At 44.5% G+C, this 20,777-nt stretch overlaps 1 protein-coding gene across 6 annotated transcripts; it reads left to right on the plus strand.

The window, feature by feature from the left end:
- Nucleotides 1-380: 380 nt before the first annotated feature.
- On the plus strand, nt 381-18,977 carry ncoa5 (nuclear receptor coactivator 5). Of its 6 annotated transcripts, XM_061219486.1 has the most exons (11): nt 387-516; nt 3,467-3,789; nt 4,647-4,754; nt 8,589-8,652; nt 10,369-10,932; nt 13,025-13,134; nt 13,371-13,500; nt 14,657-14,856; nt 15,370-15,574; nt 16,971-17,062; nt 17,710-18,977. In XM_061219486.1, exons 2-11 carry the CDS (start codon nt 3,627-3,629, stop codon nt 18,495-18,497), a joined length of 2,424 nt encoding a protein of 807 aa, XP_061075470.1. In that variant the 5' UTR covers nt 387-516; nt 3,467-3,626; the 3' UTR covers nt 18,498-18,977. The 6 variants fall into 6 exon arrangements, with proteins under 6 accessions (XP_061075472.1, XP_061075473.1, XP_061075470.1 ...); XM_061219487.1 differs by lacking the exon at nt 4,647-4,754; XM_061219488.1 differs by lacking the exons at nt 3,467-3,789; nt 4,647-4,754 and having other exon boundaries at nt 381-516.
- The last annotated feature ends 1,800 nt before the right edge of the window (nt 18,978-20,777 follow it).

Raw genomic sequence — 20,777 nt, forward strand, 5'->3', positions numbered from 1 at the left:
ATCTTGATTCATATTTTATCCGCAACACCTAATTTGAAAGTTGAAATTAAATTCGGTGCAGCAGGCGAGTTGCACTGACATGCAGTGCAGGCTCTTGTTTGCATGACTTGTACGACAGGTCGGGGCCATTCGTAAATGTTATTCCTACCTCAAGAGCATTATAAATAACCTAAATTGGTGAATGCGCCACGTTCTCTTAAATCACTCGTTTTAAGAGATTTAAGCGATTTAGTTGGAATGTACATTGCTGAAACTTATTTTTTTGCCACCTGTATTTTGTTTTTGTTACAATAAAAAAAAAAAAATCATGGTCCGGATTCACACTCCAAAACTATAGGTGGCAGAGTGTGCCTTTATGTTGTATCATAACTCTATGATCCCACACACCACCGAAGAAGGCGCTCTTTTGTCGCGGGCAAGGCAAAATTACTCAAAGAATGTGTAACGTTAGCTAATGTCTGAAGGAATACGAAGTTGCAAATTGTTTGAAGAGTGACGGAAGCAAAGTTCGTGAAGGTATGGAAGTTTTTATTATTATTAGAATTACCTCGTTATCGATTCATTCAGGTAACGTTATATATTAGGTAGCTTGCTAGCAAGTAACGAAAGACGCTGGCTTGCTAGCTAAAGCTTTCTCTGTTTAACCTGTTAGCAGAATATGCTAACTGGCTAAATATTCAACGATAAACTTGTCTATAAGCTTTGCACTAACTACGCATTCGTGTGCTATAGTTTCCGAAAGTGGTCATTTTCACGAAAATACACAAAGCAGGTCTATTTTTGGTTATCTTCAATTATCGCGACGACATTTTGTAGCAGCTAGCCTAGCTATCGTAACTGTAATGTTACTTGGCGAACTAACGATAATGGCGTCACGGACTAATGTCAGCGAAAACACGATTTTGGCGAAGTCGATTGCTTCATCGATACTGCTTTTCCACAACGAATGACCCTTCGATTTTATGATGCGACTGATATTGGTCACGGGCTTCATGAGGTGATGACTGCAAAATTGAACTTGTGTAGGACTTGTAAATATCTGGCTACAAAATGGCGGTGACAACGTAGCTAACCTAGCTAGGCAATCACGGACCACTAAGCATGTCGGACTCGTTGGACTGCTAACGGGTAGGTAAGTTAGTTCGTTGCTAATTGGATACTCTTGCACGTTACTGTTTGTTGGTTCAATTAAAATTTGTCAACTATTGTGTGTCTGTAAAACAAAGCGCACGTTGACGTCGCCTACGTAACTTGTGGAGTCTAGGCTAAGCTTACTCAAACGTTACCGGGCAAACAAATGTATCATTTAAATGTTACTAGACAGGTAATCGAGTACAGCCTAAATCAATTAGGTCAGCGCAGTAAAATTATGTAACGTGTGCATTAATATGCGTTTCTTCAAGGGCAACTCGTCATGAGCAAATTTAACATAGACTCACTGCGTTCCAAACTGAATTTAACGTCGGTTTAATGGTCGTTTTTCACCTGACGAATGGTTGCTTGTTGGCAAGACCCTAAAACGTTTTGGTTGACGTGAATTGACGCAATAATGATAGGGACCAACATAACTACACAACTTCTCTGCGTTCGAAAGACCGTGTTAGCCCACGATGTTGCGAACAGCACCTAGTACAGTAGCATAGTGTTGTGCAGGCAAATCTCAATTAAGTTTGTATATGGTTAATCTTAACATTCATTAAAAACTGATACCGTCTATATAAAACGATGTTTGTAGGCCTACGTGCGTGAACACTTTTGGCTGAGCCTGGCCGGTTACTCTCGTTAGCAACAGCTTCCCCACCATGCTCACGGGGGAGCACCATTACCGTGTCCCTATGCTGAAACGGATCGCGTACGAGTCTTGTACCAGGTTTTTATGAAAACGGAAGGAATTAGACTTTATACACCCCCCACACCACACACACACACACACACGCGCGGAAACCAAAGCTGTTGGTTCGGAACATCGTGAGCTATCTTGGAATTTGGAAAGATAGTTACGAGTGCTAGTAACTTTCTAGCTAATTTAAGTTATGCAGCAAACATTGAGCATCTGTTGATAAGTTTGCTAGCATAGCATGCATTCACTTCACCCGAGTGTGAAACGATTTTGAGCATAACCCTTTGCGAATGACTGATCCAGGGATCTGGACTACGGGGTGCTACTTTACATTCGTGTAGTAACGTTAAAACTCGAACTTCAACAAAACAAAATGTTTTTTCAGGCACTAAGTTCAACGGAGGACCGACGGTGTTCCACAATCTATATGGATTTCATCCGCTCGTTTCCGCACTCGCTGGACATGCTTAATTTCAGAGCATGTAATTTATTGGGAGAAAACGAAGATTTTCGGGGCGCCGGACGGACCTTTTCGTACCAAAATCACACCAGTCAGCCTACTATATATTCCTGATGAAGATTTAACTGAAAGTCGTTGACCGCAAGTAGGGCTGTCACGATTATTTCGGATTACCGAATAACCGTAAACCAAATCACTGGTATTACCTTCCTGACCTCATTCACTTTGTTTTATGGGAGCCGTTTTTACCTCCACCATTATGAAATGAGGACAGTGCGTTTATCTGTCATTCCATGCCGGACATGGCGAGATTGCCATGTAATTTGCCGTGTACATTCATGCGCCCAAGAGGAAGAAACCCATTGAAGCCATTACTTTTCCTGTAGCGTCACCATCAGGCCATACATTTCTTTAAGTAATGACTGGATTGCCAATAATATATGTGGTGTTTACATGTCTCACCATAAAACGATAATGGAGTATATTCAGTCTCAAGCGCTCTCTCTTGCGTTCAGAGCCCTGTTCCCCTCTGTCCTACTAGCATGCGGAAAAGCACATTTTAGAAGACGCATCAACCGGTTGATTCTATATTTGAAATACACAAGTGACTTTCTTTATCGGGCATCATTTGCATGGGAAGGAACTGATGGTAAATTTGGATGTGAATTTTCATAACCGCGGTATGACGGTTATACAGTGATCGTGACAGCCCTAGCTGCAAGTGTTTTGTGTAGTGTTGGTCAGCGCTATGATATTATGGGGAATGCCTTTTACAGCTGGTTGTTGCTTTCCAGCCCTAACGCCGTCGTGCATGTGTCGGGTAAATTTTTCCTTGCAACGATTTTATGCTGCTTCAAATGCATGCAGCACACGTCGGCACCATTGCGTTTTCCGTACGTAAACCGCAAGGTTGTGTTGAACCAAACAAATGCGCTTTTAAAATTTCCCTGTAAAACTTGAAGTCTGTGTCGTGGATAAAACCGAACGTGTAGCTGCGAAAGACAGTGGTGTTTTCAAAAAAATGTTCCTGTGCATTTTATCCAACTTATTTTTTCCATCCCTGAAAATGTTCTGCATAACTATTTTGTGATGTCCCCCCCTGTTGAGACATTTCATGTGTGGGATTTCTCTTTTCTTCCTTTCTGTTGGCGCACTGGAATTTTTAGGACCTGGGATAACACACACAGACGCAAACACAAACAAAAGAAATAAACCGAATTCCCCCCCTCCCCCCCCCAAAAAAAAGAAAAAAGAAAAAAAAACCGACGCAAGTGCAACGCAAAGTGCACCACCGAGTGCTAAGATCGGGCCGAGTGTAGTCGCAGCATGTCTCGCAGACGGAGCCGCAGCGGAAGCCCCTCTCACCAGACCACCAACAGCAATGACCCCCGCGACTTGGAGAGGAGGATTTTTGTGGGGAATTTGCCAACAACCCTAATGGACAGGAAGGACATGGAGGATCTGTTCAGTCCGTACGGGAAGATAAATGGTTAGTAGTCCACATGCAATTCTTCACTACTCCAGTACAACTGAAGCCATTTTACCTGTTTTTGTTATTTGTGGATTTATTTTTCCTGTAAAGAGATTTTTATTAAATGCTGTGCTGCTAATGTAGCCTGTTCTGGTGGCACGTGTAATGTGCTGCCTTTTATTTTATACCCTGATCAATGCGGCACGTCTCATTTTCACTCAGTTTGTATCCTGATTATCTGTGACCTGAATATCACTCAGTTGGTGTTAACCCTTTGAGCCCCCTAGTTGTATGTCGAATTTGAATTCTTAAAAGGTTTTGTGTCTTTTCTCAGTCTGTCTTTGAAAAGCCTCTGTTCATTAAGACTGTATGCTTGTCCAGTTAGCAAAACATCAGCCTGAATGGTCTAATTGCACCAAATCAGAATGCAACACTAAATTGTTAGTGTTGAGTTCTGATTCTGATTTTAAATTCAACGTAAAAGCGCAGCTATCCTCTGCAGCAGGCAGTCCTTTGACCAGTCATGCCCTTGCAACCCGCTCCAGTCCTGCAGTCTTTTGGCGCAATGCTGGCTGACTTCAGCCGCTGGAATGGCGGGTGATCACGGCTGCACGCATTTCAGAGGAAAAGCCAGTGTGCGCTTACACGGGACGAAAACCCAAACTCGTCCCCCCCCCCCCGGTGCTCAAAGGGTTAACGCGTATTTTAAAGATTCCCATGAAGACCGTGCCATTTCGAAGTCAGGCACTGTTAATTTGGTCAGGCACAGGTGTGTCTTGGATTGAACAGCACACAGAAAGAAAAAGCGTGCTGAAAGATAAAAACACAGAAAGATAAAAAACCCTCCCCCCAGAAACGCCTGTTCCTTTTTCCAGCCCTGTCCATGTTCCGCGGGTACGGATTTGTGCAGTTTGAGCGAGCCGAGGAAGCTGAAGCTGCCAAGGCGGGACAAAACGGTCGCTTTTATAGAGGGTATAAACTAGGTAAGGCTCCGATGGAGCGGCCCTGGCTGCCCGAGACCCCGCAGACAGACGGTGAATTTTGCCCACCTTAAACTGAATTGCAACAAAATAATAAAAAAAAGAAATAAAAAAATTGCAAATGGGGAATGTTGTGTCATGGGAATTCCTAACCAATGAACCAATGTTTTTCTGGTTTTTGGAGAGGAAAGGGGTACTGTAGTGGTAATGAACGTGCATGATGATGCTCTATATCGAGAACTTTATCCCCCTTCTGGTGTTCGATCTCACATTTTAGAAATTTACTCGGAGAAAAATAATTGCATAGATGCAGTCATTATGCTTCAGTGTGGGATTGCCTTTAAAATTACTGATGAAAATGACTGCGAATTTGGCACAAGCTTTCATGAGCTGGAGGCCTTTCATTATCGCACAAAGTACAATTAATTTGTGGGATCACCAATGTATTAAGCATTTTGCACGCTTTAATGCATTAGCAGAAGGAAAAATATTGTTAGAAACTTAAAACGTGTTACCCTGATGGATGCCGGTTTATTATGACCTGGATTGATTCGTCTGTCTTCCTAGCCATTTTATATGGGAACCTTGGGACATCCTGAATGATGAGAACAAAGCCTCTGAATGCTTTTGCATAGCCTAGTGACCACTTTCTTTTGAAGTTTGTTCAGCCGTCCTAATGGCAGTAGAGGCACAGCTTTCACCAGTACAGGCATTTCATTAATTCATTCTATTTGACCACATCTCTGGAGTGAAGTAGTCTTGCTGATTTTGACTTTAAATGCAGACACATGCTGAACTATAAAAATCTGCAGCCAGCAATGCGTCCCTTTAGCTTGTGTGTCTGACTGGATTCTTAAGACAATTGAATGAGGGCACTGAGATTTAAGTAAGGCTGAATAATTTAAAATGGTTGAGTCCCACTTTTAACTTCCGTTTTGTTCAATGCCACTGGACACTAAAGTCCTGTGTCTTGGTGCCCTGTGAATATTCCTTGTTTGTGCCGCTTCGTTTTGTTAACTGGAAAAATGTGTTCAGTGCATAACGAAAAATCGGCAGCTGGATGCATTGGCTGAAGGTGCACAGTGCTGGACTGGACAGACGTGGTCTGATTGTGCTTTTACTGAAAGGTCTTGAAGCACACTGAGCTTTCACTGTGGGAAGAGGGACTACAATAGATTCACTACTAGTTCTCTGTGACAAATACTGATTGGACACTGAATTTTAAATGTCTTTGAATGAATGCGTGCATCAAATTTACAGCGCCATCAAAGGGCAGTCTACAAACTGGCTTCTGACCAAAATGATCAGTTCATCAGGTAAAAAAAGAGAACCAAATCACAAAAACAAAACACCGCAGTGAACCCTTTCCCGTAAATGTGCCTGAATTGTGTTAATCAGAATGTAGCTCAATACAGTATGGATACTTACCTGCCAAAATAATGGGAAACCAGAGAAATGGCTCCTTAAGGGATGTAACGGGTGGTCTGGAGGGCGCATTACCCATGCAGTACCCCTTGAAGACGTCGGTTGTAACTGGTATGGGTGCGGTTTCTTGGTTTGCATCTTGTCTGAGAAAGTTTGTTTGGAAAAAAAAAAATAGTTTTGAATCTCCATATTCTGGCTAACCCGCATACAAAAGGCATTCATCACAGTTGCATTTGGGGTCAGATGAACTAACAACGAAAAGGTCTTTGGAAATGCTTCTGGTGGCCCCTGAGATGCCGTAGCGCAATAAATTAGGAATGGAAAGCAATTTATATTGTATTGCTGATACCTGGAATCGGAGGTGGATAAACCACTCTTGGTCCATAATGGAGTTAACTTGAATAGTAGCAAGCGCTACTATTGCTTCATTTAATGTGGGTCATTGTAAAGCAAGACCAGCTAATGGCTTCTGGGTCCACTAGCCATTTACGACTATTGGAAAATGAAAGTAATTTCATTGCGTGGCCATTCTTGCCTGATGCTCTTACAGATGTGGAGTACCTCAACGTTGATCAAAGTAATATAAACGTGCGATATCACCAGGAAGGCTCAAAGCCATTCCTAATCACTGTGTGTAATGTGAACTTAAATCAACGGTTTATATTGTAAGGAAAGTAAATACCAAGAGTCTTAACCTCTGTATCCCAAAAGAAAATGTGAGGTGTCAAAAATGGTATGAGGCAATATTCACGAAAATGTATAGCCTTCGTTTACTTGCTCGCATTAATGCTAGCACAATATGACTACGGTGTGGAAGACCAAAAAAAGACAAACTCCTGTTTTTCTCCTGATGCGGTTTCAAAATTGAGATTGACAATTGGCGCTGTCACTCATTTGTAGAACTGAAATACACTGATTGCCTGTAGACCGTGTTAAAATTCCAGGATATTGAAAATGTATAGCAATGCTATTCCCGGTAGAAAAGGTGTTGCCTTTTCTTTATGGATCGTTCTTAATCACGTGAGTTTCCTTGGCGATGACATGTTAGAGGACAAGCGGCCATAGCAACACATAGATTTTTTTTGGTAAAACACAGGTTGACAGGGCATCCACTAAAAAATATGATGGTTCCCAGTCAATATCAGTTTTCATATGAAGTTAGGACTGTTAACCTGTAACAGAAGAAAACAAGGATCTGCACAAGCTGTGCTTCAGTTCAGTTAGCTATAACTTTAAATCCTACTAATATTCTTGATTTATGCATTGCCAACATAAAAGCGGTGACACAATGGAAATGGCTAACAACGTTAGGCCTATTGCCTAGTCAGTCACTCACTAAAGGTAAAGCATATTTTCTGCACACAGCATCATTTTTAGGTAACACCATGGCATTTTGCAACTCTGTAATCAAGTGTTTTCATTTATGGATAAGGTATTTCAAGAGCGTTCTAGCTAGCGAACCATCTACAATGCCAAGTAAATGTTTTCATCTTTGATTATCCGCTCGTCTTCAGAATGACTTTACGTCCAAAAGAGTTATGATGTAACCAGTTGGCTGGGATATACAAGTTGTTGTAAAGTACCTCGTGGCTTGCTAGTTTGGACTTTACACAACTGTTCCTTGTGATTTTTTTTTTTAGCTCACTGGTTAGTTATATCACTCACTTTTAATGCATTCTATCATATAAATAAGCTTGCCAGTAACAAAGTGATCTGATCGAGGTTTGACAACCTTCAAATTTCTTATCCCTGGTGGGTAATAAGCAAATGAAAAAATATCCCTATGAGCTCAATTTGAGCAGAAACTAACTATAATGAACCAGTGTTATCGCTGTATTTTTATCCTTTGTCATTGACCTGAGAGAGAAAAAAATTTGGCTGAAAAATGCATTGAGTTCTATGGGAAAGTTGTCCTCCACAGGCCAAGGTTACAAGCTTTCTGGCGTGTATTTAGAACGATCCATGAATTGTTCATTGCGAGGGAGTGTCTGGTACATTTACTCTTATTGGGTTATTTTACATGTTGCAAATTGATATTGTCATAGATTTCAGCAGGTCGTTGACTGACCAACTATTTTTGGGCCGGGGGGGGAGGGGGCATCTTTCAGGATTTGAAAACATTCATGAACATTCTTAGAAATTGCACAGTTGTTGACAGTCAACCCTGCAGAGTACACCGTTCATATCTCGGCTAGTCTGCATTCTCAATCGTCCACAAATCGTCCTAGAAGGAATTTTCTCCCCATCCATTCTGATGTCATCTGCATACGTTATGGGAAATAGATTTGAAAGAAACTTATGAATCTGTTTGGGTTTTAGCAACGGGGGCGGGGGGGGGTTAATCCATGCCACCATGAACTGTGGTGAGAGATTTTTTGATTAAGTTGAACGTTTGGATTGGTTTATTTTCAGATATAAATATGGCTGCGGAGCGACGACAGAGTAAGGCTCAGTCCCGGCAGAGCCCCCCACGCAGGTAATGTAACGATTCAGTGCCTATAGTGTGAAGAAGTGACCGTTTCCGCTTCTCTGGTAATCATTCTTTACGTAAGGAGCACCTTCTGAGTACAGGGCGGAGTTTCACCTACTTATCATTATTTTCTTTCTTTTTTTTTTTGGTCAACATCACGGACGTCTTAACGAGTTTAAGTTTGGTCGTGGCGAGCTTCTTCACTTCCAGTTGTGCTTTGTGTTCTAAAATAAAAGTGCTGAAATAAAATAGGAAGAGAAAAAAAAACACTTATCTGTGGGTATCCTTGTCTTAAGTATTTTATGCCGGCCTTCTCTTCCTCGACTCTTGCTGTCAGAATTTGGAGTCGGCTCTTCAGACTTCAATCAGAATATCGTTCTCTCAGGCTGTAATTATGAAATGCACTTCACTGCATTGTCAGGCCTTCTGCTATTCAATTGAAATGTTTGGTATCTTGATGGGTAATAAAATGTGGAATTGTGTTTGTGTGGAAAATGTTTTCTTTTTTTGAACGGTGTATTCATCAATAATTGTGTGGCCCAAAAATGCTTCCTATGAATGTCGAGCAATTTATTTTGTTTATTTTTTTTTACAAGCATGATGCAGATGCGCGTTTGAACAGGAAATCTGCACATTTTAAAGACAAGCTCAAAACGATATCCAATTTTTCCTCAATTAAGCCAATTCTTCATAACCATATCCATAACCACATCTTAAAGTATATATTGCAACCAAATGCAGAAAATTTAAATATCCTCCACCCTCATTCACTTCCTGGAAAACAAGATGTACCAGTACGTCGATCAGATGTAAATTTTCCGTTCCCCTCCAATCAATATGCTTTCACCCAGGCGTCCCTCCTCATTTGATGTCAAATTAACTCCCCGACCCTTAAAAAATTCTCCATTTCACTCGTGTACACTTCATTTTGCAGAATCTAGGACTGCTTTTACTTCAGTTTAGGCTTGTCTTTACGCGTTTTCTGAAAATAAACGTACCGTTGTTTATGTTCTTATTTGATTGAATAGGGTTGAATGCATTCTCATTATTTTCAAACAATCAATATGGCTTTTAACAAAACCTCAAACCATACCATTTGTTCCCTCCGGAATTGTTCTTTGGTGCACTGGGCAAATGCCTTTTCAAGGACAATGGAGGAATGTGTTTGCAGGCATTTTACATGTCTTTGTAAAAATCATGTGTAATTATTTCAAGAATCCTGCCCAGTTTCATTCTAATTGCGAAGTAAAATGGAGCCCTGCGTGAAGTGGGGGGTGGTGGGGAGGTTTGGTTTTCCCCACGGGGAACCTGAAAAGACTCCTGTCAGTTCGGGAGAATGCCCTCCCCGGCCATATTGCCGGGACCTGTAGTTTCAGAAGAGTCCTCTGATCATCACTGCAGCTGCTATGTTGCTGTGTGTTCCACTGAAGGCATTTAATATCTTGCATCTATCCGTCGTGATATCGCGGAGATTTCTGAAATCGACCTTGTGATTCCCCATCCATCGGATTTTTATTTGTGCCTCAATTTAAGAGGCGATTGCTCTGAATCCCTTACCCATGTAAACCTGCGTCATATTCAGTTGCCTGCGTTCTCTCGTCTCTATGCGATTATCGTATTTTCTGCAAGTAAGACTTTATATGTATTCAACAAACCATTTTTGTTTTTGATGTCCTGGCTTAATGTACATTCTCATTTAACGATGATTTCTGTCCCCTGTAGGCCCCCCTACGGTGGATATGGCGATGTACGGGATGACCGGACACGCTCTCGCTCTCCCATGCACGGCCGGGACTCCCGCGATCATAGGGACGGTCGTGAAATGCGGGAGCCGGGTCGTGAAATGCGGGAGCCGAGTCGTGACATGAGGGAGCCAGGTCGTGACATGAGGGAGCCAGGTCGTGACATGAGGGAGCCGAGTCGTGACATGAGGGAGCCTGGTCGTGACATGAGGGAGCCGAGTCGTGACATGCGGGAGCCGGGTCGTGACATGCGGGAGCCGGGTCGTGACATGCGGGAGCCGGGTCGTGACATGAGGGAACCCGGTCGTGACGTGAGGGAGCCAGGTCGTGACATGAGGGAGCCAGGTCGTGACATGAGGGAGCCAGGTCGTGACAGCAGAGAGCCGGGTCGTGACAGCAGAGAGCCGGGTCGTGATGTGAGGGAGCCTGGCCGCGAGCCCAGGGGGGCACACCCTCGGGAGCATGACCCAAGAGATCCAAACTTCAATAGGTACCGTGGCTCCGATAGCCGAGAGAAGGATCCAAGAGGTGACCCCGCCTTCAGGTGAGACTGTTTTGACAGGTTCTTGTGCCCAAAGCTTTATAAAAATGAAAGGGTTTTTGGAATATGGCCTGAAGAGTTTTGATCTCTAGAAATTGGTGAAGTTCTCCAAATGTGGTAGGATGGTTGTCTAATCTCCCGAACAATTGTCTGCAATATGGCGTCCATAGCTGCTTCGTTTTGTAATTAACATGCAAATTGGCTATATCATTCACTGATGCAGCAATCATTCTGAAATGTATTGTGCACCCTGACAAGGCCTCACTGGCAGGATATTCCAAATTTGAAAGCAATCTGTCAAACAACAGATTCCACAAGCGCTTGAACACACCCTTTTTTAAACCCAATTTTTAATATGTGAAAAACTTTTTTCAGTTGAGCTGATTGAGCTTATGATTAAATGCTTAAATTGTGTGTAGGCACGTCAGTGTAGGAGTTTCTGAATATGGGGCAAAACAAAATATATCAAAAAATTAAAATTAAAAAAAGGCAGCTACAAGCCAATCATTTGCTTTGTTTACTAATTGATATGCAAATGAGCTAATATCATTCACCGTTGTATCAATCATTCTGAAATGTTTTGTGCACACTGACAAGGCCTCGCTAGAATGATGTTCCAAATTTGAAAGCTTGAATAACTTCATGAACAGTAACTTGAACTGATGCAAAACCTCCAGTGTATTCCCTTAAAGCATACGGCAATCTAAATTGCATAGGAATAGTTGCTACAACAAATGACACCAAAGCTACGTGCCAATCAATCAATTTGAAATGTTGTTCAAATGGGTATAAATTCTAGACGGTTGCATAATAAGTGTCAATAGTCGCCATGGAAACCATTGCATTCTTTCATAGTGTGCGGATCCCCAAATTCATTGAAATATCATGCACCTCATTCATTCAAGCTCTTTTACAACAGAACACACAGCTTCAAAAGCGAGTGTTCACGCATACATTTCCTGACTCTTTCCATTTATTATATAGTCCAATTAATACTCTGCAAAAAAACACTCCATCCTACACAGAACCACATCATGTCACAACCAAAGAAATGCATACCCAAAAACCACACACACACCATTCACTTCACAATATGCACTGCGTAAATGTAAAAGTTTACACGAGGCATCTTCTGAACAATGTGCTAGCACGCATACTCTTATTTTCTCATTTCAAACACACAAAACCAATTTTACACTTGCTCATATTGCTCAAATCACTGCCAGACAGGTTCCTCGGTTAATGGCATGGTCCAGCATGTCTGTTGGAACATTTGAGTCTTATGCTGCTTGGACCCTGGGAATTGCTGCTCACAGCTATATTTTCTCTCTTGGCTCTACAAACTTTATTGACAATGGCAGGGCTGTCAACTGGAGCAAAAATTTTCATTTGGTTATTGCATATGAAACAAGCTTCATGTGTGTTCTTTCCCCAAGGGGGTGTTGTAAATCCGGTTTTGTTCCAAAAAACATCACCCAAAAATGAAACCACGATCCAGTGCAGGTATTTGGACAGTGACACATTTTGTTGTTTTGGCTCTGTACTCCAACACATTGAGTGTGAACAGTGAAAATTGCCACGAATTCAAACTGAAAGTCTGCTCTAACCACATCGTGATTGTTTGCTGGAGTACACACCAGAATCAACAAATAATGTGCACTGTCCAGATACTTTTGGACTGCATTGTATGTTTCCACTTCCACTGAGAATTATCTGTTCATCGAGATGGTTTTGCTGAAATGTGTTGTGTGCTGAATATTTGCTATAGTTCCCCCTCGTCAAGCACGCCATATGGGGCTTTCAGCCCATGCCTTCAGATTGCCTAAACTGTATATTTGATTCAACCGTAATGTATTTATCCCATGGATAGACGTGAGCATCGACAGAATTCTTTTTCTGCCGGGCTCCATTGCAGTAGTTTAAGTGGAAATGTACCTTCATTTCATTTTTGGGGGTGAACTGCCCCTTTTTTGGATGTAGGATGTGGTTTGATTAGTCGGGATCTGTAACTGATCCCCGTCTGAATGAGTTTGGAGTGGTTAGTGCCCACCTCCCAGAGCTGCCGTTGATTGGCCGCTCCTCTGTTCGGCTGCAGGGACGAGGGTTATGACCGGTACTATCGCGTGGACGATTATTACCGCAAGAAGGAGGAGCCGTACCCGGACCGCTACCGGGACCCCTGGAACGGGCGGCGGGAGGCTGAGGGTAAGCCTGGACTCGGCTCCCTGGAATTGTATTTGTATGGCACTTTTTAAACCAGACTCAGGAATATGCTTTACTGAGTAACAGGTGGACAAAAACCTGGCCGGCAGTTGCAATTGTAGCTGGATATAACAGAAATGTGCAGAAACGCAGTACAACGACTCCGCTATATGCGATATGTGAAGCTGCTGTTGTGGCTGTGGCAGCGCTGTGCTGAGCCGTTGTGTGTGCGTGTGCAGAGGATCGGCCGCGGGTGGAGGAGCGCAGGAGGAACGAGCTGTACAGGCAGTACTACGAGGAGCTGCAGCGGCGCTACGACTCCGAGCGGCCCGTCGACTGCTCCGTCATCGTGGTGAACAAGCAGCAGAAGTGAGTGAGAGGCGCTCCGCCATTTTGTGCCAGGCTGTCATTCAGGGGCCGCGGCTGGTAACCACGACAACATCACATTGCAATAGTTTAGCGGACGCTCTGTCCCTGGGGGGCTGGCGGTTGAAAGGGCGCATAACGGACGCTTGGTTACGAACATTCCCCCTGCAGGTTGACTATACTGACCTAGAACAGTAATACAAATCTATGAAACTTTATAAACATTCAAAAGGCGTTAGAACCCAAACCATGTTTGGCTGAAAAGCTTGTTCTGGTATGTTGCTGTCAATCTGATCTTGTTATTTCCCCTGCTGCCAATTGCTATGAAGGGCCACTGGGTGTGCTGGTTTCAATACAGGTTTCAACACACTGCAAATTGTATGAACTGTCAATAGTGGCCTAGTGGCTAAGGTACAAATGACCAGGCCTGGTAGGTTGGTGATCGAAGTCCTGGTGTAGCCATGATGAGATCTGTACAGCTGTTGCATCAGCTAAAAAAACGAATTATTTTAAATTATGATTTGACAAGTGCCATCGACTTCCTGCCAGTTCAGGCGGAGTAGCCAGTGCCTACATTTGCCCCAAGGTAGATTTTAAGCTGTCGAGGAGGCATAGATATTTGCATTATAGATATTCTTGCGTGGTCTGAAATTAAGAGTATTGCATTCATAAAAAATTTTTGCATATCCAAAGTAGCATTATATAGAATTTGCACAGTAATGGCAATACTGGCAAGGTTTTCTGGTGATACGCACAACGCTGCATGCAAACACTGCAGGTCGGTGGTTTCTCAGCCCTGAATCTGGTTTGAGACTCGGTGATTCTTGCCTTTTTGCCTTTTTGCTGAAGGAAATTAGACTCTTGGATCTTGTACATCTATAAGATTGTCTTTCCCAATCGTGCTTTGTGAGAGTGCCCTGTGGTTTGTGTGGAGCCCTAGTAATACATCAGCGGTGACCATGTATTGGGCTGGCAATCAGTGAATCTTCATATGGAATGTCATAGCTTCAGCATTATGAAAATTGCAAGTGGAAATGGTATCATCCTAAGTCTGAGTTTGAAGAAACCGGAAGTGCACTTGCGGCCCATTGCGCTCTCGTCTTTAACCTGTTAGATTTATTCAAACACAACCTCGCTTTGGTGAATCTCCCTCCTCCAGGGAGTACGCGGAGACGGTGGGCAGGAAGGTGCGGGACCTGGGCATGGTGGTGGACCTGATCTTCCTCAACACCGAGGTGTCCCTGACGCAGGCCCTGGAGGACGTGGGCCGGGCCCGCACCCCGTTCGCCATCATCATCACCCAGCAGCACCAGGTGCACCGCTCCTGCACCGTCAACATCCTGTTCGGCACGCCCCAAGGTAGGGACGCCTGAGAGCCGTGGAGGGGGAAGGGCTTAGGCGAATTACTTTGGGGATGGTTAGCTGGTTTTATTGAGAGGACCAGGTCGGGGGTTTTTTGTCAGGAACCTTCCCCACTGCAATCGCGTCAGTAGATTTTTACATCGATTCCACATGATGGTTATGTGGCACTAAGTCGTAATGCACTTTTGTACATTACGAATGTAGTTACCTTTGAACTGAATTGCTTAAATTCCGTTTACTTAACTGGTTTTTCTGACCTGCTTTTTACAAGATTCTCAGGCTCTGCCTGAATGTGCAAAAATTCACAGTGCCCCTGATAAATAGCTGTAATTCAGAATGTACTTTTGATTCTTACTAAAGAGGCTTCATTATTGGAGAGGTTCCAGTTCTTTGTGAACTTGATGAGGACAGCATGTTGGGCAGTATAACCCCTTTTTTTAAAATTCTTTTTTAAAAATATTTTATTTTTATCTTCCATCGACTTGATTGCTTTTGGCCTTGAAATTTCAGAGCATCGGAACATGCCCATGCAGGACGCGATGGTTCTGGTGGCCCACAACTATGACCAGTTCAAGGTTGAGCACCGGGATAAGGAGCGCGAGGAGATCGCCAGGAAAGCCGCCAAGATGGCGGACGACGTGCTGATGAGGGAGCACGAGAGGGAGGGCCACCCAGTTTCTCTACAACCTGCCATCACCCTGCTGTCCGAGAGCAGGTTAGACCTACACACCCCCACCGAGCAACACCTACACACCTCCACTGAGCAACACCTACACACCTCCACTGAGTATCACACTACACACCCCCACTGAGCAACACCTACACACCTCCACTGAGCAACACCTACACACCTCCACTGAGTATCACACTACACACCTCCACTGAGCAACACCTACACACCCCCACTGAGCAACACCTACACACCCCCACTGAGCAACACCTACACACCTCCACTGAGTATCACCTACACACCTCCACTGAGTATCACCTACACACCTCCACTGAGTATCACCTACACACCTCCACTGAGCAACACCTACACACCTCCACTGAGTATCACCTACACACCTCCACTGAGTATCACCTACACACCTCCACTGAGCAACACCTACACACCCCCACTGAGCAACACCTACACACCCCCACCGAGCATCACCTACACACCTCCACCGAGCGACACCTACACACCTCCACCGAGCGACACCTACACACCTCCACCGAGCAACACCTACACACCTCCTCCACAACCATCACACTACACCACCTCCACAAACATCACACTGCACCACCTCCACAAACATCACACTGCACCACCTCCACAAACATCACACTACACCTCCTCCACAACCTTCACACTACACCTCCTCCACAACCTTCACCTCCTCCACAACCTTCACACTACACCTCCTCCACAACCTTCACACTACACCTCCTCCACAACCATCACACTACACCTCCTCCACAACCATCACACTACTCCTCCTCCACAACCATCACACTCCACCACCTCCACAACCATCACACTCCACCACCTCCACAACCATCACACTCCACCACCTCCACAACCATCACACTCCACCACCTCCACAACCATCACACTCCACCACCTCCACAACCATCACACTCCACCACCTCCACAACCATCACACTCCACCACCTCCACAACCATCACACAACACCTCCTCCACAACCATCACACTACTCCTCCTCCACAACCATCACACTCCACCACCTCCACAACCATCACACAAGAACACCACCTCCACAAACCATCACACTACACCACCTCCACAACCATCACACTCCACCACCATCACACTCCACCACCTCCACAACCATCACACTCCACCACCTCCACAACCATCACACTCCACCACCTCCACAAACATCACACTACACCTCCTCCACAACCATCACACTACTCCTCCTCCACAACCATCACACTCCACCACCTCCACAACCATCACACAAGAACACCACCTCCACAAACCATCACACTACACCACCTCCACAAACCATCACCTGCAGCTCCATGTTCCTTCACCTGCACTGTAATCGCGCTGCACCACATCCGTGTTGGATGTTCATTCTGCCGTTGGGTGTCCCTGCAGGTATCTGACTCTGGAGGAGCTGGACGGCCTGATCGAGTACCTGCGGGATAAGAGGGAGCGTTTGGTGAGAGCCAGCGGAGATCCACACGCAGGTATGCCCCTGGCCCTCTCCTCCGATGGGATGAGCTGCGTTTACGTCTCAGGATCCCACCCCACCCCCCTTACATGCCCATATCCAGTACAGATTCAGCCCTTATGTTTGTTACGCGTCTATGCAAGTGACAGCCAGGGACTGAATGAGTAATGGCCAGGATAGCCTGTGTATGCTTGTGTTGGCAGTGCTCCAGACTTTTCAATTTCAACATTTTGCTGTGGCATTGCACATTAAGCTATTTTACTTCATTTTGGAGTGGCCTGTATGATTTCTCATTATACACTTAGGCCTACATTAAGGCGTTGAAAGCAGAAACGATGTGCAACAATTTATATTCATCCCCTTAAAAGAAAGCACCCTGGGCACTAGGTTCCTCAGATGGCCAGCTCTCATAGTCTGGCCTGGTTAAGCCAACCTGAGCACGTTCCTTCATGTCTTTGTCTCGATTCTCAATGCTGGCTCTGATTTTATCGTGATGACACGTGCACCAGTTTAAGGCGTTCTCTGTTTTGTCATTGTCATTTTTGTTTGGTTGTCCAAAATGTTATCACTGATGAAACGCAGGGAAGCGTTTCATCAGTGTAGGGGTGAGATGCCCCTGTTGTCGAACCCTTTGACTGATCCTGTGTGTGTTTTATCCTACAGCGTCCCATACTGCAGCTCCAGCAACTCTCGAAGCTCCTCCTCCTGCCCAGCCCATACCCAGCGCACCCCCCTCCACACACACCACACACACAACACACACTGCCCATCCCACACACACCGCCCATCCCACGCACACCGCCCATCCCACGCACACCGCCCATCCCACGCACACCGCCCATCCCACACACACCGCCCATCCCACGCACACCGCGCACGTCACACACCCCACACACCCGACGCACCCCACTCACCCCGCAAACCTGGTCCTGGCTTCCCACGCCGCGCACACAGCCCATCTGCCCCCGGCCCCCGCCTCTGCCCCGGCCGCCCCCTCCAACCACCAGCAGGAGCTGCAGGCCAAGATCCTCAGTCTGTTCAACAGCGGGACGGGCGTCTCCCCCACCCCGGCCCAGGCCTACGGCGCCTCGATGGCCGGCCAGGCGGCCGGCCTCCCCATCGCCAAAATCCCCCCGCAGTCCGGCGCCCCGGGGCCGGGCATGCTGGGCGCCAGGCCGGCCCTGCGGGCCCCGGCCACCCCCGCCGGCGTCCCCTCCCCGTACGGGCCCCCGCCCAGCCGCCTGGTGGTCCCGCAGCTGTCGGTGAGGCCGGCCGGCAGCGGGGCGGGCATCAACTTCGACAACCCCAGCGTCCAGAAGGCCCTGGACACGCTCATTCAAAGCGGACCTTCCATAAACCACCTAGTGAACCCCGGGAACGTCCCTGTCTCTCGGCCCGGCGTGGGCCTCAGCCAGCCTCCCCCCATGGCCCACTACGCCCGCCATTACTGACCACGCTCACCGCCCAGCGACAAGTCCGCAAGACTAAGGCTTTGGAAATGTAGGCGTAATTAGCCTGGAGTTATTCTTTGGCTATATTTGCGAATGCTTTTAAAGACGTTCCTCAAGATTTATTTTATTTTAATTTTGGAATTCTGGCATGATTGCTTCAGATTTTGTGGGCCACTGTGTAGTCGGACATTGTTTTTGTTGTTGAATTAGAGCCTTTGCTTAATTTTGCTTAGTAGGTTGATTGGTGGTTGATTTTGGCGAAAAAGGAAGCAATGCAATGGCATGCCAGAAGAATGTGACTTTACTTTGTAAATCAAGTTGTCACCACCTGAACTGTGATACTGTCCACTGTAGTTTATGTTATCGGTAGAGTTTAGTAGTTCTGTCATCCTTTTTTTTATTTTTACAGTTGCCCATGTGCTTGTAAATACTAGCTGATTTCAGTGTCACTGAAATAAACCTCATTGAAATGGAAGAAAACCTGGCTTGATGCATTGTCATACTTGTAACTGCCGTTTTCAGGTTTCTATTATAATTCTGGGGACGTCTACAAACTTTTGAGATTACAAAAATGGGGTCTAAAAATGCTTGGGCAATCTGCAGGTTTTGTAGATTTTTTTTAAAAGTGAGAAGACATTAAGATAAAAAGATGAACATGCGAAGAGTTCAGAAATTTACCGCTTATTTCCTGGTATTTACACCTAGATACAGTTGTGTTCAAATAAATAGTGCGTTAAAGTGTATAAAGAGCAACTTTTTTTTTAGTTCCATATTTCAAATGTAGTGGAAACATTACACATTCAATTCCAAATGAAAGCATTAACAAATTTTATCAAGTCTATTATTATTTTACAGGAAGCAAAGAAAAAGAATATTAATCTGTTAACCCCATTTCAGGGGCGTTTCCTCTTCGACATGTTTCAACATAATCTCCAAGTATTTTGATGTATTCAAACTGATCCATGATCCCTGGTATACGAACCAAAAACCGTAGTATGAAAAACATCCCCATACCATAATTTTTGCGCCACCATGCTTCACTGTCTTCACAGTGTACTGTGGCTTGAATTCAGTACCCGGTGGTCGTCTGACGTACTGTCGACCACCACTAGACCCAAAAATATCAATTTATAACAATAACAATCAGTCCACAGAATGTTAAGCTATTTCTCTTTGAGGCAATCGATGTGTTCCTTGGCAAATTTCAACCGATTCTGCACATGCCATTTTTTCAACAATGGTGCTTTACGGGGGCTTCTTGCTGATAGCTCAGCTTGGATCAAACGTCTTATGACTGCAGCTGCAGTCAATTACAGGTAATTGTAGATCATCTTTGATCTTTCTGGACCCGTTTTTTGGGTTTTTGTTGCCATTTTAAAACATTTGAGATCATTTTAGCTGAGCATCTTATAATATAGTTTGGAACAGCCCATTTTACTTAGCGATTCAGAAGGAAATATATTTTATAACAATGTGTGGAATATTTGCTTCCCTTCCTTAAAAAAGGGCAATTAATGACATCTGTTTTTTCACAGAATGAATGAATTCTCTAATTAAAACTCCACACTGCTATTATTTTGAACACGCCCCTTTCAATGAATGAGTCAATTACTCATAACAAGCAGCATTCATGTCATGACAGTTGGGTCGGTTGTTTTTATATTGCACTACTACATCTACAAGTAAAGTATTTGCCATGCAGAAATACTATGTTAAACTACTAAGAACATAGCACCTTTGGTATCAGACCACCCAATTCTTCGGTGAGCAAAAGTATTAGAGAGTATTTAAGTAAATGAAAATAAATGACCTTGCAATGACTGCATCAAGCCTGCGACCCATTGACCTGTTGCATTTTTGTGATGCTTTTCCAGGGTTTTACTGCAGCCTCTTTCACTTGTTTGTTTTGTGGGCTTTTCTCTTCAATCTCCTTTTAGGAGGTAAAATGCATGCTCAATTGATCAATCACCAGACCTTAACCCAATCAAAAATGTAGTCCTTTGTTGTGTTGGCAATGTGTTTTGGGTCATTGTCTTGCTGCATGACGAAGCTCCTTGCAATTAGTTTGGACACATTTCTCCGTAATTTGGCAGACAGAATGTTTTTGTAGACTTACAAATTTATCCTGCTGCTACCATCATGAGTTATATCATCAAGATGAGCTTGATCAGATGAGCTTGTTTTGGATTGTGTGAGTTACATCATCAATAAAGATCAGTGAGCCCACTCCATGACACTTCCTCCACCGGGCTTCAGATGAGCTCGTTTTGGATTGTGTGA

The sequence above is a fragment of the Conger conger genome, chromosome 14 (assembly GCF_963514075.1).
Source record: "Conger conger chromosome 14, fConCon1.1, whole genome shotgun sequence".
Lineage (NCBI taxonomy): Eukaryota > Metazoa > Chordata > Actinopteri > Anguilliformes > Congridae > Conger > Conger conger.